General features: G+C 40.6%; 1 protein-coding gene across 1 annotated transcript in view; it reads left to right on the plus strand.

The window, feature by feature from the left end:
* LOC131262536 (xaa-Pro dipeptidase) overlaps nucleotides 1-20,700 on the plus strand; it is an 80,668-nt gene that overhangs the window by 27,239 nt on the left and 32,729 nt on the right. The window contains exons 3-4 of the mRNA XM_058264570.1: nucleotides 2,270-2,461; nucleotides 4,422-4,469. Of these exons, the coding sequence (XP_058120553.1) occupies nucleotides 2,270-2,461; nucleotides 4,422-4,469 (240 nt within the window). The remainder of the gene's footprint in view (nucleotides 1-2,269; nucleotides 2,462-4,421; nucleotides 4,470-20,700) is intronic.

The following is a 20,700-nucleotide window of genomic DNA, read 5'->3' on the forward strand; positions in this document are numbered from 1 at the left end:
GATCATTATACTTGCTTTTATATTTTTTAGTAACCTTCCATTTTTTAAATCCAATTCTGTACGAAATGTGGAGCAAGCATTCGAAAAATCTCATCCAACAGTGCAGTGGAGATATTCCATAATATAAATTCTCAAGATTCTATTCTAAGTGCTCTACACTGTTCATTTCTGTTGGTTTTGCACCACATATACAACATGTTTGCATAGACAGAGTGTCGGTTAAATATGCCAATATTTTTCCATCAATTAACACGTTAAGCGCTACGCCCAAATTGCACAGCTTTCCGTTCAGTCAGCTATTCGTGGAAACGCCGGCCTACCTAACGGGCTCTGTCGGTCCGAGCAGACCGACGCTGGCTTACGGGGAAGTACACTGTCGGCCCCATGGCGCCGACGTAGCGCTTAACGTGTTAAACACATGTAATATGAATAGTTTGGGGGTCCGCGACAGCCGAGCGGTAGCGCCGGTTAGAAAATCGGCCCATGAGCGCCGGGGCTCGCACTGTCTGATGCGGTATTTTCTCCGGAACCATGAAACGGTTGATTGTAAATGCTGTGTCTACTAGATCCGTCAATGCCCCACGAGCACAATAATACGACGCTTAGTGAATCACACAAAGAAGATGAAAGGTGCCGCAAGATTTCTGCTTTTTGTATTTCAATTACTCTACACGCAGTGTGATTGATGCTTACTTTACGATGTTTATGATATCAAAACGTATATGATGTGTAAGAGTACAAACAGAATGAAGAGTTAGTGTAGGGTACATTATTCCGAGGAATTTTGGGTACAAAAAGATGGGTTTGTGAGCTGTAGAACAAGTAAAAGTGATACGCTTTTACTTGTGCTTGATAAGCTTGATACATTTAAAGCAAACCAAACCAAATTTCATTCTTTGCCAGTGACTTGGCTTGTCTTTCCCCTTTTACGTGATGTTCAACCACTACCCTGCTTCACATTTTTCATTGAATTAGAAATTCAAATATTTCTTACCACACATGATGCAGCATATGGGATGATGGAGACGCCTAGTAGGTGATAAACTATAAGCTTCACATACGAAGTTCAAAAAAACAGGTAAAGTTCGCGCGTATATGCAAAAAAAACCATCATTTATTGTTACAAAACATTCTAGACTATAAGTGGGTATGCATCATATTACAATCTTTTACAATCCTTAGCGACGGCGTAAGGTTAAAACAGAAAATTGAAAAATTTTCTAGGAGTTTTACGAAACAATTCTTAATATTTTGTGACATTCAATTCCAATTTACTTAAACTCAATTTTAAAGCAGGATAATATACCTTTCCAAAACTGTGCTTGAAATTTGATTCCGGCCATTATTATAGGAGTTACAGACCTTCAAAGTTGATGGATTTTTTTCAATTTTGCACGCAATATTTTCACAAATCTTTACTTTGACGGGCTGTTTCTCAGAATCTGGAAGAACAAAGGCTCTAGTTTTTGCGTCATTTCTTAGTTTCATCTTGTAGTTTAAGAAAACATATTTCATTTTTCTGAATTCCAAAAATGAATTTTTGATTTTTATCCCGGCTTCGCTCCATCGTGCGTTGGCCAGATTGTCCAACGCTATGACCCAGTGCCGGCGGGAGTTTCTGCGACACTTTTGACACGCAAGATGGCCGACTTGGGCTACTTTTGATTACTTTGACACTTCCGGTGAGCACAAATCGGTCGCAGAAAACCCGGTCGCAGAAATGTCGCAAGCCCGTGTAAACTCACGGTTAGAAACAAAATGAGATGAGTTAGAGACAACTGTCGATGAGCTATTTCAATACCAGTTGCTTTAGAGACAACAGTTGGTGAGCTATTTCAAAATAACGTGCGTTAGAGACAAAATCATCCGCTTTCGAGGCAAAGTTGGCTGGCCTGTATGATTGGAAGGAACGAAACAACGCAAACTGTCTGTTTTCTCGTCGCTGTCCCGTACAATAGGTAAACAACACCTTGGAAAACGTCCTTTGGAACCGTTGAAGATGCATTTCACAAACGACTTTACGATGCCTTTCGGTCAACTCATGGGGAACCCGTTTTCCAAGCTTCTGTTCCCTTTCCATGGATTTTGAACGTTCGCAAATCTCTACTTCCGTCATATTCAATGTTTCCGTCACCGCGGGACTACATTACAGCGTACCATAACAAAAAAGTGGTACGATCGTGGGATCGTATTCTTTTCGATTGCATTCCGGGATAGTGTGCCGAGGTGTATCTTAGAAATCTAGCTTGACTTTTCTCCATTTTTACAGGAATCCTATTTTACCTATCTGTTTGGTGTGACTGAACCCGGATGCTTTGGAACAGTAGAAGTAAAAACTGGACGCAGCACGCTGTATGTGCCAAGACTGCCTGAAGAGTACGCCGTGTGGATGGGCCCGCTTCTTGGGTTGGAGGATTTCAAGAGAAAGTATGAATTGGACGCAGTATTTTATGTGGATGAGGTAAGCAGTAACAATTATTTTATTCTAGCAAATGAGTGGATGGACAATGGCGTTATAATTGTGTTTGCATTATGTTGGCATAATGTTTTCACAATCGTATTAATTAATTTCCTCAATACCAAGGTAGGCTGTGAACGAAGATACATACTTACATAGTTTAGCACTAGCACAATGGTACGTATCGCGAAAGGCTTGATCGAGAACCAGTTTGTATGGCATCTATCAAATGCATACAAACTAATAGTTTTTCGAGCAGTTGCGATACCGATCGGTAATATCAATCGCGAACACCAAATGTTGAGCTAAATAGATCGATATGGTATCGACTGGCTTGGACCAGTCGATTACGGATAATTAGTTCTTTCATATTGGTGTTTTGATTTAATTAAAAAATGAGTTATTTTTCAATGTGAAAAACACAGTTTAGAGTTACAGTTTTACAATTTACTCAAGTTACGCTAGGCGCGTCGTCTATGTGTGTGCCGAAAGTGACCTAAAAGATATCAGTTTGACAGATTGTAGCTCACATTCGGGACACGGACGCGTCCCGTCTATTTTCGGCCTGAGAAACATTCAAAACAAAGTTGTATTCCCTGCGAACGGTTTTGATCGAATCAGTTCATTCCCTGCGAACGGTTTTGCTCGAATCAGTTCATTTTACAGGCGAGGGGTAGGGAGAATATCACCTCCGCGACCCTCTACTGTGGACAAGAACAAGATAGCTGCTATTGATGCTATGCCCTGACTCTGTCTTCCTTATTCTAACGCGGAATAAAAACCGGTTGATGGTGTGCGTGAAGCGGAAGGCATATGCATTGTATGCGTCTTTAGGATTCTCTTTCAATGCTTTCTGCTGTGTGTAAAAAGAGCATGCCTCAAATGTGCTATCTCCTTCATTCTTATTGGACCTATGTTTGTTCGTCATGTGCTCTGAGTTTTCTATGTTATTGGCACAGCTTTTTTTCTTTTTTTGATCATCAACCGGTTTTTATTCCGCGTTAATCGCAAACGCATGACCCAATGAGGAAGACAGAGTCAGGGCATAGCATCAATAACAGCTATTTTGTTCTTGTCTACAGCAGAGGGACGCGGAGGAGGGATTCTCCCTACCCCTCGCCTGTAAAATGAACTGATTCGATCAAAACCGTTCGCAGGGTTGCCACTTGCTACTTGCTAGGTCCTGATTCGCACGGGATAGGTACCCGGCAACTTGCCACTTGCACTTGCCACTTGCCGACGTGCGAATCTGCCTTTACCCTACCTTCACAACAGTTAACAAAGTAAGCTGTCAACTTCACCTGCAGTTCGAACTTTTTCTTCCGTGCGTTCGATCAGAAACTTGCGCAGTGGAAGTTTTGGTTTGGAAGGGCCGTTGGCAATGCGTATGCGTATGTGTATGCGTGTTGGTTTCGAGGGCTGTCAGGCCAGTCGAGAAAAACGCAATGATCAAAAAACGCGTCAAAAACGCTTAAAATAAATTAAGTATAAGGATTGCATACGTTTAGGTAAATCGTCAAACAAGAGTTGTAGCCACAACCGAAAAAAACGAAACCCGGGGCCTCATATACTATTTTACCCTCATTCTTTCTTAGCGAGACAGGTGTGATATGTGTTTTTGTACAACATCCACTCAACGAATTAATTATAACTGATTTATATTGAACCGTCGACGGACGCGCTAGCACGTGGAACGCAGAGTTGCTTGCTCAAAGCAACTCTGCGTCTCGGCAGGCACGTCATCTAGTGTGTGCCGAAAGTGACCTAAAAGGTGTCAGTTTGACAGATTGTAGATCACATTCCGGACACGGACGCGTCGCACAAGAGGTGTAGCCACGACTGCAAAAGCGCATAACATTATAACGTGTGGTACTGAAGTGATATTGAACTTCGATACAGACAGTATTTATAAGAAACGACTCTAGAGCAAATTATAATAATTATTTTCGTGATCTTTTCCCAGATTTCAGAATGTCTTGCAAATAATGACCCTTCAGTCCTGCTGCTTTTGGTAAGTTAATCCGAAACACCACATCCACCTAGATGAAAATATGGCTACACATGGCTACACCAATTACCGTATTTTCCGTGTATAACCTCCTTTTAGTAAAAACAAATTATCAAGGAGGGGTAAAGGGGGTCGTTATACACGGGTAGTACGCCGTTTCATACTCATTTCTTCAGTCCAACTCATTGATTTATGCTGTGTATCTTGCCTAGTTTAACCGATTAGTTCAAACCATTACTGCTTCTAACGAAAATTCATCGGTTCAAATATTCAAACTGAATTAATGAAACCTATTACATAACTTTTAGACGCAAATGGGGAAAAATGACGTTAGATACCCATCACTATGCGCCAATTAGAAAGAGAGAATTCTCTCACAAAATCGCAAAATCTGTTTGAAAGAGAGAATCAATAATGGGCCGGTATTCGATACTCGAAAAAACATCAAAATGTCATTTTCATATAATTCCAGGAAAATCTATTTCGAATTTCCCGATTCGCGAATCGGAATGTCCTGGAGTGATATGAAAACGACATTTGGATGTTTTTACAACGCAACTGTCAGTGATACTCAACCGGGCTATTGTCGAGTTGACAAAACAGCATTAATTTCTCCAAAACGGGAAACGATGGATAAGTCTTTACTTCCACAAAGTTGTTGGTCTGCATAACTCGGGGTCCATACTACAGCGCGACGTCCCGTCACGAACCGCAACGTCGCCTGACAGGCGGCCGAACTCCATACAAAAAAAACTGTCGCACAAATCGCGCTAGTGTAGAAACAGCGAAAAACGCGACGTCACGCTAGCTCTTCTCAAAGTGTCAATTCGAAACGTAAACAAACCGACAGCTGGACAAAACTTAAACAAACCGAATCACAAACGCGAACAAAACGAGCAATTTTCTTCACGAAACATCGTATTTTTTGTTATACTACTTATTTTTAGGCTTCACAAATGTAATTCAGTTATCAAACTCCGTTTTTTTGGGTGCCGAAACGTAAACAAACTGCTCTTCAACAAGTAGGAAATGATGTGGAAATATATACTTCCTACGGTGGACCAAAATATCGTCGTTGTTTGTTTAAGTTTGTTTTCTCAGTGAATTTCAAATGTAGAAGCGCCAAACACACTCAGGGTGCATAAAATACGTAGATAAACAAATATCATGCATTACTACCTCAAAATTCAATAAAAAATTTTAGCCGAGTTTGCGCCCCAATGTGATACATATTTCCACATACTCTCCTACCTCTGTCGCGCTTGGCTTGCGCGATTGTTCTGCCGAAACTGGGCTACTTTTGAAACGGGACGTCGCGCTGCAGTGTGGACCCCGAGTAAGACCTTTTGTTTGAGGGTTCTGTCGTAAAAATCGGTCCAAATAATCAAAAGTTATTGGTCAATTGGCTGTTTCGGCCATTTTTCCATACAATATTATTTCTTAAAAACCAAGAAGCCTGGAAAATCTTATTATCGTTAAAGTTGCGCGTCTTGAGAAATCCTTTCATTTGAGGGGTCAATCGTGAAAATTGGCTTAAAGAATCAAAAGTTATTAACAAAAATGGCAAATTTTTGCCTAAATGGCTATTCCAAGTATTGAGTACCTTGTTCCGGTGGAACCGGTAGATTTCCGAAGCTTTTAGAAAAATAAACTTTCTCAAAAACTCGAAAATGTAGAATGATCTATTGTTACACAAAGTTGTGTGTCTTGAGCAGACCTTTCATTTAAGGGGTCACATGTAAAAATCGGTTCAGCAGTTGTAAAGTTATTAACAAATTTGTTATTTCGGCAGAAAATACTAACGAAGGTATCTGCACCTACGCCTCAGAATTTCATAAACTAAGAATTACGGAACAGTCTTTGTTGCACAGAATTATGTGTCTTCAAAAGACCTTTCATTTAAGGGGTATGGCGCTAAAATAGGCCGAGCCACTAAAAAGTTATTGAGAAATTAGTTACTTTAGCCATTATTTCCAGTTGTGACCAAGGTTTTGGGCAAATCCCCAAACCCGATTCCCAATCCAAGAAACAGTCGGAACAGTCTAAGCAGCGGATAGTGTCCCTTTGGAACTGTGATCTTTGTGTACAAAATTTTGAAAGGCCTGGTACCAACGTATTTGGGGGAAAGGATAGTAGTTAGGACTCACACTCGTAATGCCGGTAAGCCAAGACTTCCCGGCTATCTGTCTGGGAACATCTGAAATTCGTTGTTTTTCAAAGAAGTACAATGGTACAACAGGATGCCGAGAGAGATTAAACAAGCGTGTAATCTAATGGAGTTCAAACGCTGTTACTCACAGTAAGTTGCGAGCGAAAATGTTTATAATTAAAACCGAATTTTAACACATCTCACTTTGTGACAATGAGTTAAAAAAAACAGTCTTTATTCCTATAGTTCTTTTTCGCAACTGGCTGATCAGTCCTTATCGCTTATCAACTCTCGCGATCTCCTCGGATAAAAGTGCCCAAACGTGGGCGCTAGCTATCCCTTTTCGTCGCTATTTTTCTCTTTTCCCCGTTCCGTACACTTTGCCCGCTACACTTTGCCCGCTACAGGGTTTTGCCTAACAATTTAGATCGGCGGCCCGTTGCTGGCTGCAACACCCCCCTCAGTATGACAATCTACAGTGACCGGCAGGAAAAAGTGCCCACTTCGAATTTTGTTGATTTTCGCCCAATAATTTTTTCTCAATCCAACTAAATATACTGCAAGTATTTTTCGTATATTGATTTACATATTTCACATAAAATCCACTAATGAGTAAGCGAAAACAAACATATTTTGATTTTGAGAAAAAAATAATAAAAAAAAGAATCTAAAAAAACAGTGACACGAAAAAGTGCCCACTTTTAAAATTAGTGCTTTGCATAAACTTTTCCATTGAGGGCTAACCAATTTATTGCGTTTTAATATTTTTTAGGTTTGTTAGCACCATTTCTGATATTTATACATGTATGATCACGTGTTTAATTAATATTTGGTTGTAGATATACAATTTGTTAATATCAGGTTTTGGTATCTCATTAATTTGAGTGTTACGGGTTACAGAGCAGACTTGCTAAGAGGCTTCTTTATATGAGCATGACCAATAAGGCCAAGCGTCTTATGCTCGCTGAGGAACATGCTGCTATGCCTCTAGAGTCCTGGTAAACGGTTCTGTGGTCTAACCAATCAAAATTTGAACTTTTTAATCGAAGATGGCATGAACGTATACAGCGCAGATCGAAGAAGGCAATGCTGCAGGTTCGCCACATCCAGGGCACAGTATGCCATGAAGGAGGCAATATGGTGGTCTGGTGTTGTTTTTCGTCCAGTGGAGTGGGGAGCCTTGGGAACATTAACGGTGTTAAAACTGCAGATTACAACATAAATCCGACATACTGCCAAGAAGACGAAGTCTTTCTTCCCGTCTTGTCGGACAAAACTGTTGAAATGGCCTCCTCAGAGCCCGGAGATTAAGAATTTGTGGGCAGTTCTCGATGCCAGGGTGGACAAAACTGATGTATCGAATAAAAACGACAATTTTGAAGCTCTAATGCGCGCTTGAGAAGAATAAAATCCCCAAAAACTCAAAATCCTAGTAGAAAGCATGCCAAAGCACCTTCAGCAGGTTCTTAAAGCTAAAAGAGAACACCAAAAATATCAAAATGCATTTATTATTTCTTATTTTTATGTATAATAATGAATAACTGAAGTGGGCACTTTTTCTTGTCACGGTTTTTTTAGATACTTTTTTTTATTATTTTTTTCTCAAAATCAAAATATGTTTGTTTTCGCTTACTCATAAGTGGATCTCATATGAAATATGTAAATCAATATACGAACAATACTTCCAGTATATTTAAATGGATTGAGAAAAAAATATTGAGCGAAAATCAACAAAATTCGAAGTGGGCACTTTTTCCTGCCGGTCACTGAATGTCCTACTCTATTGGGACGACGTCTAGTTTACCTAGATTCACCGCATGGTCTCATAACAAGTTCCCACTTTGTGTAATTATTTTCGTCATTACATTGTACACATTTTGGTAAATACTGACGGCACTGACTGCTTCTGAACATTACGGAAATAATCGGAAAATTGAGTGCCCAGGTGTTGTCCAGGTAACTAACAACCTGCGGTATCGATGAATGCTTGCTAACTAATCTAGATTCGATTCAAGGTGTTACATTACGCTAAAACGTGCATCCTGCATACGAAATTCTAATAGTTTGAATCTATTTTATACACCGGATGTAATGTATTATCGCGGAAGTACTGCCCTCTCTAATTTCCTACTTTGGAGTTTCGAAAGGAAATTTTAACATTGAACAATATTTACATTTAATAAACGCTCGGCATGGCGTTTCCAATGCTGACGTTTTCATAGCCCCCCGGTGGCAAAATCAGCATACTTTCTCATTCTGTTCAATTGACAATTGATTCCGCCAGAATGAGAAAGCATGCTGATTTTGCCACCGGGGCCTACACTACTGTGTCGTTGTTGCTTTACAATTTGTAAACATTGCTGCTGCTAATGTTATTGCAACAAGCTGGTTCGCAGTGCGAGATATTCCCCAGCCCCGGAGGCAGAAAATGTCACGCGTGACATAAAAATGTTGTATACCCCGCGCAATTAGCTCGCAATTGGCGCGCAATGTAACAGCTAATTGCGCGGGTCTGAGTTACCCTCGTGGGCGATTTTGCGCATGCGCATGGATCAGAAATGGCGGCCCCCGAGTACCCTGTATAGTGATGGTCATCATGCAAACATAAGTCCGCCAGTTCCGTAATATTTTTATTAACATATATATTTATTTCGGTTTATTTTTAATTACCTACGCCGCTTAAGACTATTCTTAGTCATAAATTTCACTACATATCACTGCACTACACACAACACTTGTACACTAGAGAATATCTTCGGATTCGCATCCGAGCAGCGGAATCCAAAGCTTCCGACGAAAGATGCTCTAGAAATGAAAATAGATAGGAAATCAATTACTATTGATATTTATACACAATCAATCAATGATGGAATACTCATCTTTTTTTGTTTTTTATCAATGAATTCTGCGAGAACGGATCGGGCGCCAGCAGCAGCAGTACCTCTCCGTGCGGAAGAGTAGCGATGTAAACAACACTATCTATCGATTAAATATGTCGTTTTCGGGCTGAATATGAGCAGCAAAGCAAGCCCACACACAATTTTTTCACTCTTATCGATAAAGATCACTAAATAACACAGAAAACACCACTAATTTACCCACTTTATTTTCACTGCGCTCGACGCACTCCAAGCCGGTCCCGGCGGCTGCCATCACTGAACGCTCCCTTTACAGCTTGACTGTGAGCGTGGGTTTGAGACTATGGTGGCCAAAACTAAGTGTGATCGTTGAACAAACATCGCGTGTGACAAAAGTTTATCTGTCCTAAATTTTTTTAAATTTGATAATGTTTTTTTGTACATGGTTGAGGTTTCGCCTATTCAACAATTGCATGAAAAATCGGTGATAAAAATAATTTATCCACCCGCAATAATCTTTGTCCACAGGACAACCAAATCACACAATAATGTAGGCGGTTTCACTTGGCATTGAGTGATTGAAAATCTGGTCGAAGTGTGAATTTGATTTTCATTGTTATTTTCAAATATATGGACGTAAATGATATTGAAAATGATAGAATCGAACGTATAATCTCTTTTCTATGTTTGTATCCGTTGTAAAATGTGCTGAAATCATTTCAAGTGCATTATGTGCATGCTTTTCAACTACTTTTAATCTAATGAATTGATGAACGATTGAAATTGAACCAATTTGTGATCATCGATCAGATCGACGTTATTTATTTAAGTTTTGCCAAAATGAAAACTGTTTGAAAAATTGACTAAGTCCCAAAAGAGCGAGTACGAAAATCCGGGGTCGAAGGTGGGAGTAGGATGGCCTGCTGCGTGTATCAACGGTGTTGCACATCGTTTGAAAAGTGTGGGCCAATGAGGGATGGAAACGGGTGGAGTCGGGAGAAACGTAGACGTGACATGGAATTTTGAGTTCCCGCTGCCACCAGGGAGAGGCAGAAAATGTCACGCGTCCCTAGTGGTAAAATCAGCATGCTTTCTCATTCTGTCCAATTGACAATTGATACCGTCAGAATGAGAAAGCATGCTGATTTTGCCACCAGGGACGTGACATAAAAATGTTGTGTACCCCGCGCACTTAGCGCGCAATTAGCGCGCATTGTGACAGTGAAGTGCGCGGGTCTGAGATACCCTCGTGAGTGATTTTTGTGCTTGTGTGGGTCAGTAATGGCGGCCCCGGGTACCGTGCAATAGTGATGGTCATCATGCATTCATAAATCCGTCAGTTCCATAAATTTTTGTCAACATATATTTTTTGTCTTTTTCTTTGATTATCGACGCTAACTTAAACTATTCTTAATATTAAAATTCACTTTATATCACTGCACACGTAAAACAGCACTGAAAATTTGATCCGGTCAAGTTTAACGCGCTTCCGAGGTACGCCGTCGGACCCACATCGGTCAAGCGGCAGCCAAAACAAACTCCACACGAAACAGCTTCTGCAAATAAAGACATAAAACACTTAACATCGATAATCAAAATAACTAATGCATTATCATGATAAAATACTCATCTTTTTTCGTTTTCCACCGATGAATTCCTCGAGATCGGATCGGGCGCCAGCAGCAGCAGTACCTCTCCATGCGGAAGAGAAGCTATGTAAACAACACTACAACTTCCAATTTCGGGCCGAATATGAACCGCAACGCAAGCCCACGCACAATTTCTTCACTCTTATCGATAAAGATCACTAAATAACACCGAAAACACCACTAATTTACGCACTTTACTATCACTGCGCTCGACGCACTTTATCTGTCCTAATTTTTTTTAAACTTGATAATGTTTTTTTGTACGTGGTTGAGGTTTCGCCTATTCAACTGTTGCATGAAAAATCGGTGATAAAAATAATTTATCCACCCACAATAAAATGTGTCCACAGGACAACCAAATCCCATACTAATGTAGGCGGTTTGGCTTGGCACGGAGTGATTGAAAATCTGGTTGAAGTGTGAATTTGATTTTTATTGTTGTTTTCAAATACATGGACGTAAATCATATTGAAAATGATGGAATCGAACGTATAATCTCTTTTCTATGTTTATTTCCGTTGTAATATATGCTTAAATCATTTTAAGTGCATTATGTGCATGCTTTTTGACTACGTTTAATCTAATTAATTGATGAACGATTGAAATTGAACCAATTTGTTGTTCATTGATCAAATCGACGTTATTTCTTTAAGTTTTGCAAAACTGAAAACTGTTTGAAAATTTGACTAAGTCCCAAAAGAGCGAGTACGAAAATCCGGGGTCGAAGGTGGGAGTAGGATGGCCTGCTGCGTGTATCAACGGTGTTGCACATCGTTTAAAAAGTGTGGGCCAATGAGGGGTGGAAACGGGTGGAGACGGGAGAAACGTAGACACGACATGGAATTTTGAGTTCCCGCTGCCACCTGGGTTTCTGCTGGTGTGCTGTGCATAATAATGAGACCCGCTCGCATCGGTACCCACCCAACTACCCATTTGAATGCGATAAACTCGAGTTGAGCGGGATCTAGCCGGCTATCGGCAAATAATAGCCGGCAGCGACAACTCCCCGCGATAGCAGCGTCTTCGCGGGCTATTTCAGTGGTGAGCGCGCGAGCACCCCAGGGCCTTGAGTTACTTTTCCCCGCGGTGTATTTGTTTCTTTCACTCCGACGCTTGGCTGTGACGTCACAGCTGTGACGGGCTAGCCCGTGCGCCGAATAAATACGCTGAACGAAAATTATTTCCTTTTTTACAATTTATTTACCGATTTTTTGGTTGCTTACAGTTGAATTACGCGATCTTCGGCATACAATGGTAAATCTGAAACGAAAAAAAGAAAACAATTGAATAAATAAATGTTTATCTGTAAAAATCGTCATTGAGTTGATATTATAAACTAACGCCAGCTGTTGGCAGTGATATTGAAATAAAATTTGTCGGAATTTTCGGTATCGAAGAAACCACAAATTAGTGTCTTTATTCCGCCAATTATCACGCCAACGTTATCGCGAAGAGACCTTATGGTGGCTCGCGCAGCCCTTTTATCCCCTTCGTGGCCTAAGCCCCATCGCTGCTGCATGGGCCTCGGCCGCTGTCACATTGACTGCTGGTGCAGCTGACAGCGACGGTGTTGTGGTCTCATTCTAGCCGCAACACCAGCAGAGTTGTTATTGATTATTTACGATATCAACTAAACACAGTTGATACACGAAATCACCTGTAGTATCGGATATTAACGATTTGTCAATTGATCTTTTCATACGATAACACTATTTTAATATTATTCAACATAAATTTCACGGACTTAATTATTTATAACTAGGATTTTTAGGCCAGGTACCTGGCCCGTCAGCAGTCCCTGGCTCCCCTATCGCCTCATTGTAGGTTCCATGCCGTCCCCGTTACAGTTTCTAGGTCTTTCCGCAGAAGGTATATTGTGTTGACAATTGCCGAGCGATAAGTGGGTTCAAATACAAATACGAATTGTGGGATAAAAATTACGAAATAATCTGACCCTCTCTCTGTTCGACCAGAGCCCGATCTTCACGCGCAAGATGTCTCCCTTTAATTGAAGCCCCCATCGATATGTATGCGAAAGCACTGTTATATCGCAAAATGTAACCAAAAAACCAAACGCGTCTATCGAACAGCTCGGTTAGTAGAAGGTTTTTCGAAGGCAGGGACTTGAACCGAATTACAGCATATTTTACCAGTTTCTGTGCCACACAGCACATGCAACCGGGTACTGCAACCTTTGCAAACGGTAAAATGTCAGTTAGTCAATAAACTGTCAAAATCTGCGCAAATGTGTTTTCGGTCGTCGAGTGACAAATAGATTTGCAAAAATTTGCGCAACTGGTATTGCTTGCAAGCCGATGGAAAATAGTTGTTTGTGATGATGTTTAATGTTTGTTCAAAAGATTTCGGTGAACACATTACCTCTCTGTAATTTGTTACAGTTAAACATTCAAATCAACACTGAATGCGCTTTCATTTGGATCGGCTCACGAATAGGAGCGTCGATACGAAACAAAAAAAAAATGACAGCAAAACTGACATTCGCGCGAATATTATACAATTTGTTTACGTCTCGTAACTCCTGCTACGCATGATAATCCACATTATTGAGATTTAAATTGGGCATTGTTTCGGCCAATAGCACAAATCAACTCAAACAGGAACAAAACAATTCAAAGAAGTCAAAAGCACTTACTCGCAGCCTGAGCTTACCGAAAAGCCAGTGTTGCCGGTGCACATCCTTCTCTCTCCATACCATACGTGCCCATTCGCTGCAAATTCTGCGGCTCATTATTCCCCTCGTTTCCGGTTTCTTCTTTCTTTCGTTCGTGTTGCAGAACCCTTCCATGTGTGTGACGATTCACGAAAGGCGCAGTATCGGCTCGACATCCGGCACACTCTGCCGCTTGCTATCCCTCACTTTCTGTGTATCGCGGAAGAACTATCCCTCATCTCTTGCGTAGTTCGTTTCGCGGAAGGTAAAGCTACCTGCTCGCACAGCTCGGACATACCGTCCTATGCCGCTCGCATTCTCGCTCTCCCTCCCTCTCTCCTCTCCTCTTTTATCTCTCTTCTTCCCACTATGTCAGCTTCTATCTTAACTGTATGTCTCTCTCTCTCGCTCTCATTTTCTCGTTCTACCTCTCCCTATTTCTTTCTCTCACTCTTACACACACTAACAGCACAAAATTCCAACAACAACGTTCAGAAGGGTCGGTTTTGCTTAACAGTCCCATTTTTCTGATTTTGAATTGGTAGCGACATTGAATCAGCCATCGATCGAATAAGGGTTACTTTTCGCGCGCGTGTTTGTTGGGCCATGGTCGACCCTCGGAAGGAAAATTATTATATAGGATGAAAACTGTTTACCCAAATGAAATGAAAGTAAGGTGTTAGCAAATTGGTGCTTTCAAATTTATAAAGCTTAACTTAGGGGTATGATCCTTATTACTATGATAGTAAATATAAGAAATAGCTTACCATATGATCTGCCCGTCCATCCGCTATGATGATGTTGAGGGTCACCAAGTGGTGCTGTTGAAAGTACCAGACCAAAGGACCAAATAAAGTTTTACCCAATTCAATTTGTCTTATAGCATTTAACTTAAAGAAAAGAATAACATTTCAATAAATATCAATGCAATGCCTTTCCGATACTATCATGGCCCATTGATATTCCAACTTCCAATATTTTGTGGCAAGTCTAATTGGTTTATTAAGTTTATAATGTTTGATAAAGTTAATATCAATTAAAATAAAACAATATGCAACTTATTAGAAAAAAAACTTTAGGCTCTAAGTGGTTGGATCATATAATCAAAGGCGTATGTGATGGTTGCAAAGTTATTATGAATTAGAGTGGATTAAGACAGTCATCCGTTTCTTAATCGTAGTTTAAACAAGCGATAAAATTATAGCTTACCCATAGATCTCCTCGTCACGTTCGTTTACTATACTTATCGTATCGTTCGAATCGTATGTGGTTTTGTCTACTAGGTCAAACATTCCAGGTACATCGTACATGAGTTGATGTAATACACGGTGGATGATCTAAATTTGAACGAAGAATAGCTTAGTTATGTTCCAAGATGCGTAGCACTATTTATTTAAGATAATGTAAAAATATGAAATATAACTAACCTGATTGTTGCACGCAGCACATCAAGTAAAACTTATTCACACACGTTAAAAACATACGTTTTAAGTAAGTATGCCACCCTGTTAGCTGCCCGAAGAAATAACGTGTGAACGATGCCCAAGAGACCTAAAATGATTGAAAAAATATATAAGATAAGGTTTAGATTGATTCATCATATGTTTACGGGTTGTAATTGGACACGTAACCCTACAAATATCATGACCAACGTGATCATACCTGTTGATAACCTGATACAAGAGGAACCTAAAATGAAATTGAAATCATAGCAGTGTGTAAGTAACATTGACTTAACAAATCAAGATTATCTTTGATAAATAGCATAACATACCTCAACAAATATTTTCACAGTATCGCTTTTTTTGCGCCCAGTACTTCCGTTTTAATGCAACATCACCTGTAATAATGAAAACGTTATTTGAACCGAGAACTTTTCAAAAATATTCATGCATTGTAAGAACACGTGTTGCAATGTTCATCTCGTCACCACTGCAGCACAATTCTCCGATTTAAACCAACAAGTGTTGTGGGTTTGATACATTTTTTCTAAAGCCGTGACAAAGGAAACACCATCAAATAATGTAGTTCGATAATTTTTTTTCATTGCTCACCTTATTGCATAGTTGATCCTCCGACGCGTAGAACTGCTAGATTCACGAGCTGAATTAGCATTATCGCCTTGTCACCAAACTCACAATACGGTGAATATCTTGTTTTCCTTTTCGATTGAGAATGAGTACGTTCATTACGTTTAGCTGCCTGCAAGCACCATTCGAAAACATTCAGTTGAACTGTAAGAACACAATACACATAACAATAGCAACATTATGAAAACGAACAAACTTTCGCTTTACGACTCACCTGTATATTTCCGGAAGGTTCCGTTGTTAAATATCTAACGCTACGAGATCTATCGTGCGTATGTGTTGAACCGCTGGATGTACCAACGCAAAACGCTAGTAATATAAGAGATTTTGTACCGGCCATAAAGCTAGAAACACAGAAGACAATTGCAACGATGTAATGTTAGTGTATTTCAGTTAAGAAGACTTTCACTTCAAAGCTTACCCGATTGTTTCCGATGTTTCCTCTGCTAATCTGCTAACTAACAGGTCGATGCGCGTGTCGATCTGACAACGAAACACACGACTTGGCTTCATCGCAAAACTGTACCTTGTACATGTTAGCTGGACGGTGTGCTTTGATGCAATGAAAAAGGAAAAACCTCACCTTATACGCATATAAAATTCACGATGCTGTACGAACAGAAAAGAGTTTTTTAAAAAAGTCAACTACTTCAAATGAAACACAACACTTCACAGCTTACTTCATTGTTTACTTTTTCACTGCTAAGGTTCCATTGCAAGGAAACGCAGGCGCGCGTCGACCTGATGCAGTATCGTCCGACGGTAGAATGACGTCGCGAACTGGTCAGAATCGTATGTTGATCGGTTGAATGTTGATTGATGAAGCGAAATATTACCCTTTACCAGCTGAAATGTATAAATAATATGTAATTATCAGCGAAAAACTTAAGCGAACTTACCGTGCTGCTTTGTTTACTTCGATGTGTCAAAATCACTCTGCGTGTGAGATGCGCCGTACGAACGGGAAAAAACATCCGCACGCACATCGTCGCGCTCGTTCGATCGCACAAAACGGACGCTCCTTTGCTATCGCGGCATCTGCGGCTGGCTATGTTCGAGAGCGGGATCGAAAAATTTGGCTAAGTCCGCGAGCGACGCGTCTCCGCCACTATCGCGGCATCTGCGGACGACAATCATCGAGAGTGGCATCGCAAAAATCGGCTAAGTCCGCGAGAGCTGGTTTTTTTTTGTATGGAGTTCTCTCCGGGCTGCTCAATTTTCAAAAGGAACCCAATTCCAGGCTGGTTGGGCAACTACCCATTTGAATGCTATAAACTCGAGTTGGGCGGGTTATAGCCGGCTATCTGCAAATAATAGCCGGGAGCGACAACTCCCCGCGATAGCAGCGTCTTCGCGGGCTATTTCAGTGGTGAGCGCGCGAGCACCCCAGGGCCTTGAGTTACTTTTCCCCGCGGTGTATTTGTTTCTTTCACTCCGACGCTTGGCTGTGACGTCACAGCCCGTGCGCCGAATAAATACGATGAACGAAAATTATTTTAGCTTGGTTTTCATTTTATTTACCATTTTTTTGGTGAACACACAAGATTTACGATCTCTATCAAATGCAGTGATGATCATCATTCGAATCTGGAATGTAAAATAGAAAAAAGAATAGATAATAATTTGCCTTAACGAATCGTAATCGAGCTGATATTATTGCTGAATGATATGAACAAGGCATTGTTATTATAGAATGTAGAAGATATCAATTAAATAAATTGATATACGAAATTTCCTACATCAACTCAGTATCGTTGATATCCATCAATTATGGTGTGTTAGTTCACCTTTTAGGTATAAGAATTTAATGTTGATTTTTCTTATCTAATATTTTCTTATTACATGGACTCGATTTTTTGTGATAAAACTGTTGCATTAAACGGAACCAAATTAATATTAAAAACTGTTAAGTTTTCAAAGTTATTACCCCAATTGTTTTAAATAATAGAATATCAGCTTACCAGTTGATCTTTCCGTCTACCAGTTCTGATACTGGCGGTGTTGTTGAAGGCAGTAGACATCAGCATCATGCATTGAAGCGGAGGACGTTTGATGAATGGCGGGTTATCTAAAATGTTTCAATAATTTTAGTGAATATATAAAATCGGAAATACACTTTCCCGTATCCTACGGCATATGTATGGTATTATTGCAATACGTCTTTTAGAAGATGACTTACCAAAATAATTCCTGGAAATATTCCGATGAACTGTAACGGCGCCGAAGATGCTTTTCATGAAACTGAAGCCAACCAAGGAAGTAAAACTGGAGAAAATTAAACAGCTGGTGGCTTTGACCTATCGTGTAGTGTGGTCGTTAAGCTTAAATGCATTAAAGGGTGCGAATCCTCACACACATCGTGTTTGAACGTTCGTACTAGCAAAACAGAGAACATTATTTAAATATAGATATGAACAAACTCATTCGTATCGTCAATTTTAACTTTATATCTTACCTGATTACTGCCCATAACCTTCATACCCCATTTGAATTCATAAAGTACGAATTCGAAGACACTGCACTTAGAAGTTCCAAGCGTATTTCGTGGATCTTCCATTTTAATTGCCACTGAAAACGTTGCATTTACAGCAGCAATGCTAACAGGCTAACAACACTTTTCCATTAAACGTGTTGCTAGAACAAAAGAATGATAACATTAAATCAAAGCTTATCAACTAATTACTGATAATAAAACATTTTCATAACTTATTTTATTTACCTGCTAGATTCCGACTGTTACTTCTGATGAAAGCAATCATGTGCCTGTTTCCTCTGTTGTTAATAAAAACGTTACACCATTCGTACATGTTTATGCTGACTACAAGTTGATACAGACGCCTTCGTTATGGGAAAAATAAAGGACGAACAAAACAGATGCAGCTGAAATTTAAAATAAGTAGAGCATTAGGATTTATATATGAGAGGACGGCTTCGAATCGTTTTTTATCTCTTGATTAATCTCACCTGATATTCGGCAATAAAGCTGTTCGTTTCGAAAACACTGTCATTAGCTCCTTCATGTGACATCGGATGCAGCTGGAAAAGTAGATTCATATTACATTAATTTCAAACTAAACTGCTATTGATAAGCAATGTTGGTTTCACACTTCTCTAGATTGCTTTTTTAATTGTTTGAAACAGCGAGAGCAATACACTCACCCACAAGTATAGTTTTTCCGTCTGGTCGCCAAACGCGCCTAACCAAATCCGGCTGGATGGCCACAAAACGCAATGTCTTTTTTGCGTTGCTTGTAATAAAGATGCGCAACGATATTAGTTTAGCTGTAAAAACACAATAATAATCAAACATTAGCAACGTTATACGAACTAGCAAACATACACATCACAACTCACCTGCATGTTTCAAGAAGTTTCGTCGGTGCGTTATCCAACGCAACGATACCTATGTCCATGTATACCGGGCAGGATACGTGTAAGTGTTCTGAGTCGAAACCAGACCACCGGAATGATAATCACGCTGCTTGCACAGAATATAAACCTTACACCAGATGCGCTGATGACATCACAGAACACAATGTGATATGGGGAAATCCATTGCGGATAAAGAACACTTTCCTTTCAACTTACCTGACTGTTTACGATGCGGGATTATGCATTGATGCATGCCCAAACCGATGGCGATTTGAATCGAATGCTACACTGAAGTAAATCCATCGTGACTGAATGAAGTGCAACTGATGAAACCAAATTAAATCATCAGTAAAGATGCAGTTTGCGTTTGTAATGCTGCAAGAACAAAATACAACACCAGAAATCATAAAATAATTCGGATGAAACACTTTCACGTCATTGCTTACCAGATTGTTTACATCTCGGCTGGTAAGGATTCGTCATGATGATATAGTTGGACGCTGCGGCTAAATTACGTCGCAAACTGCTCTGGATCGTAGGTTGATCGATTGATGATTGATTGAAGATAAGAAATATTGCCCTGTAGCAGCTGAAATGTAAAAATAACATGTAATTATCGGCGAAAAACTTTAGCGAACTTACCGTGCTGCTTTGTTTACTTCGATATGTCAAAATCACTCTGCGTGTGAGATGCGCCGTTCGAACGGGAAAAAACATCCACACGCACATCGTCGCGCCCGTTCTATCGCACAAAACGGACGCTCCTTTGCTATCGCGGCATCTGCGGCGGGCTATGTTCGAGAGGGCGATCGAAAAATTTGGCTAAGTCCACGAGCGACGTGTCTCCGCCACTATCGCGGCATCTGCGGACGGCAATCATCGAGAGTGGCATCGCAAAAATCGGCTAAGTCCGAGAGAGCTGGTTTTTTTTGTATGGAGTTTTCTCCGCGATGCTCAATTTTCAAATGTAACCCAAATCCAGGCTGGTTGGGTATAGCCAGGATGAAGAATGGCTGTGCCGAACCGCTGACCATCTCCATGTGTTAGCGAAGTCGGGATCTATGTGATTGCGTCTGGTTCTGAAAGTAAATTCGAAAAGATGTTGTTTGGCGCCGAACCGGCATGCCTGCGCGCACCCACCAACTGATCCGGGTACAGTAGGTGGGTGCGCGCAGGCTGCCTGCAGCTCCTTGTTGCTGGCGCTCGGCGATGGTACCGCTACGTTGGTCAACGGGACGGTGCTGGTGGGGGTGAAGGGTTGTTGGTGTCGCAAGTTCCGTCTATTGCCTCTGGAACGGCCGTGGCGAACATCGTGCCTGTCGGCTGCTGCAGCACCTGATGTCTTAGAGCCAGGAATTTCACTTCGCTTTCGCGATTTCCACACGTACTGATTGCGTAACGCGACGTCGCCTGACAGGAGCTGAACTCCATATAAAAAAAACCTT

This window comes from Anopheles coustani, chromosome 2, assembly GCF_943734705.1.
Source record: "Anopheles coustani chromosome 2, idAnoCousDA_361_x.2, whole genome shotgun sequence".
In the NCBI taxonomy this organism is placed as follows: Eukaryota; Metazoa; Arthropoda; class Insecta; order Diptera; family Culicidae; genus Anopheles; species Anopheles coustani.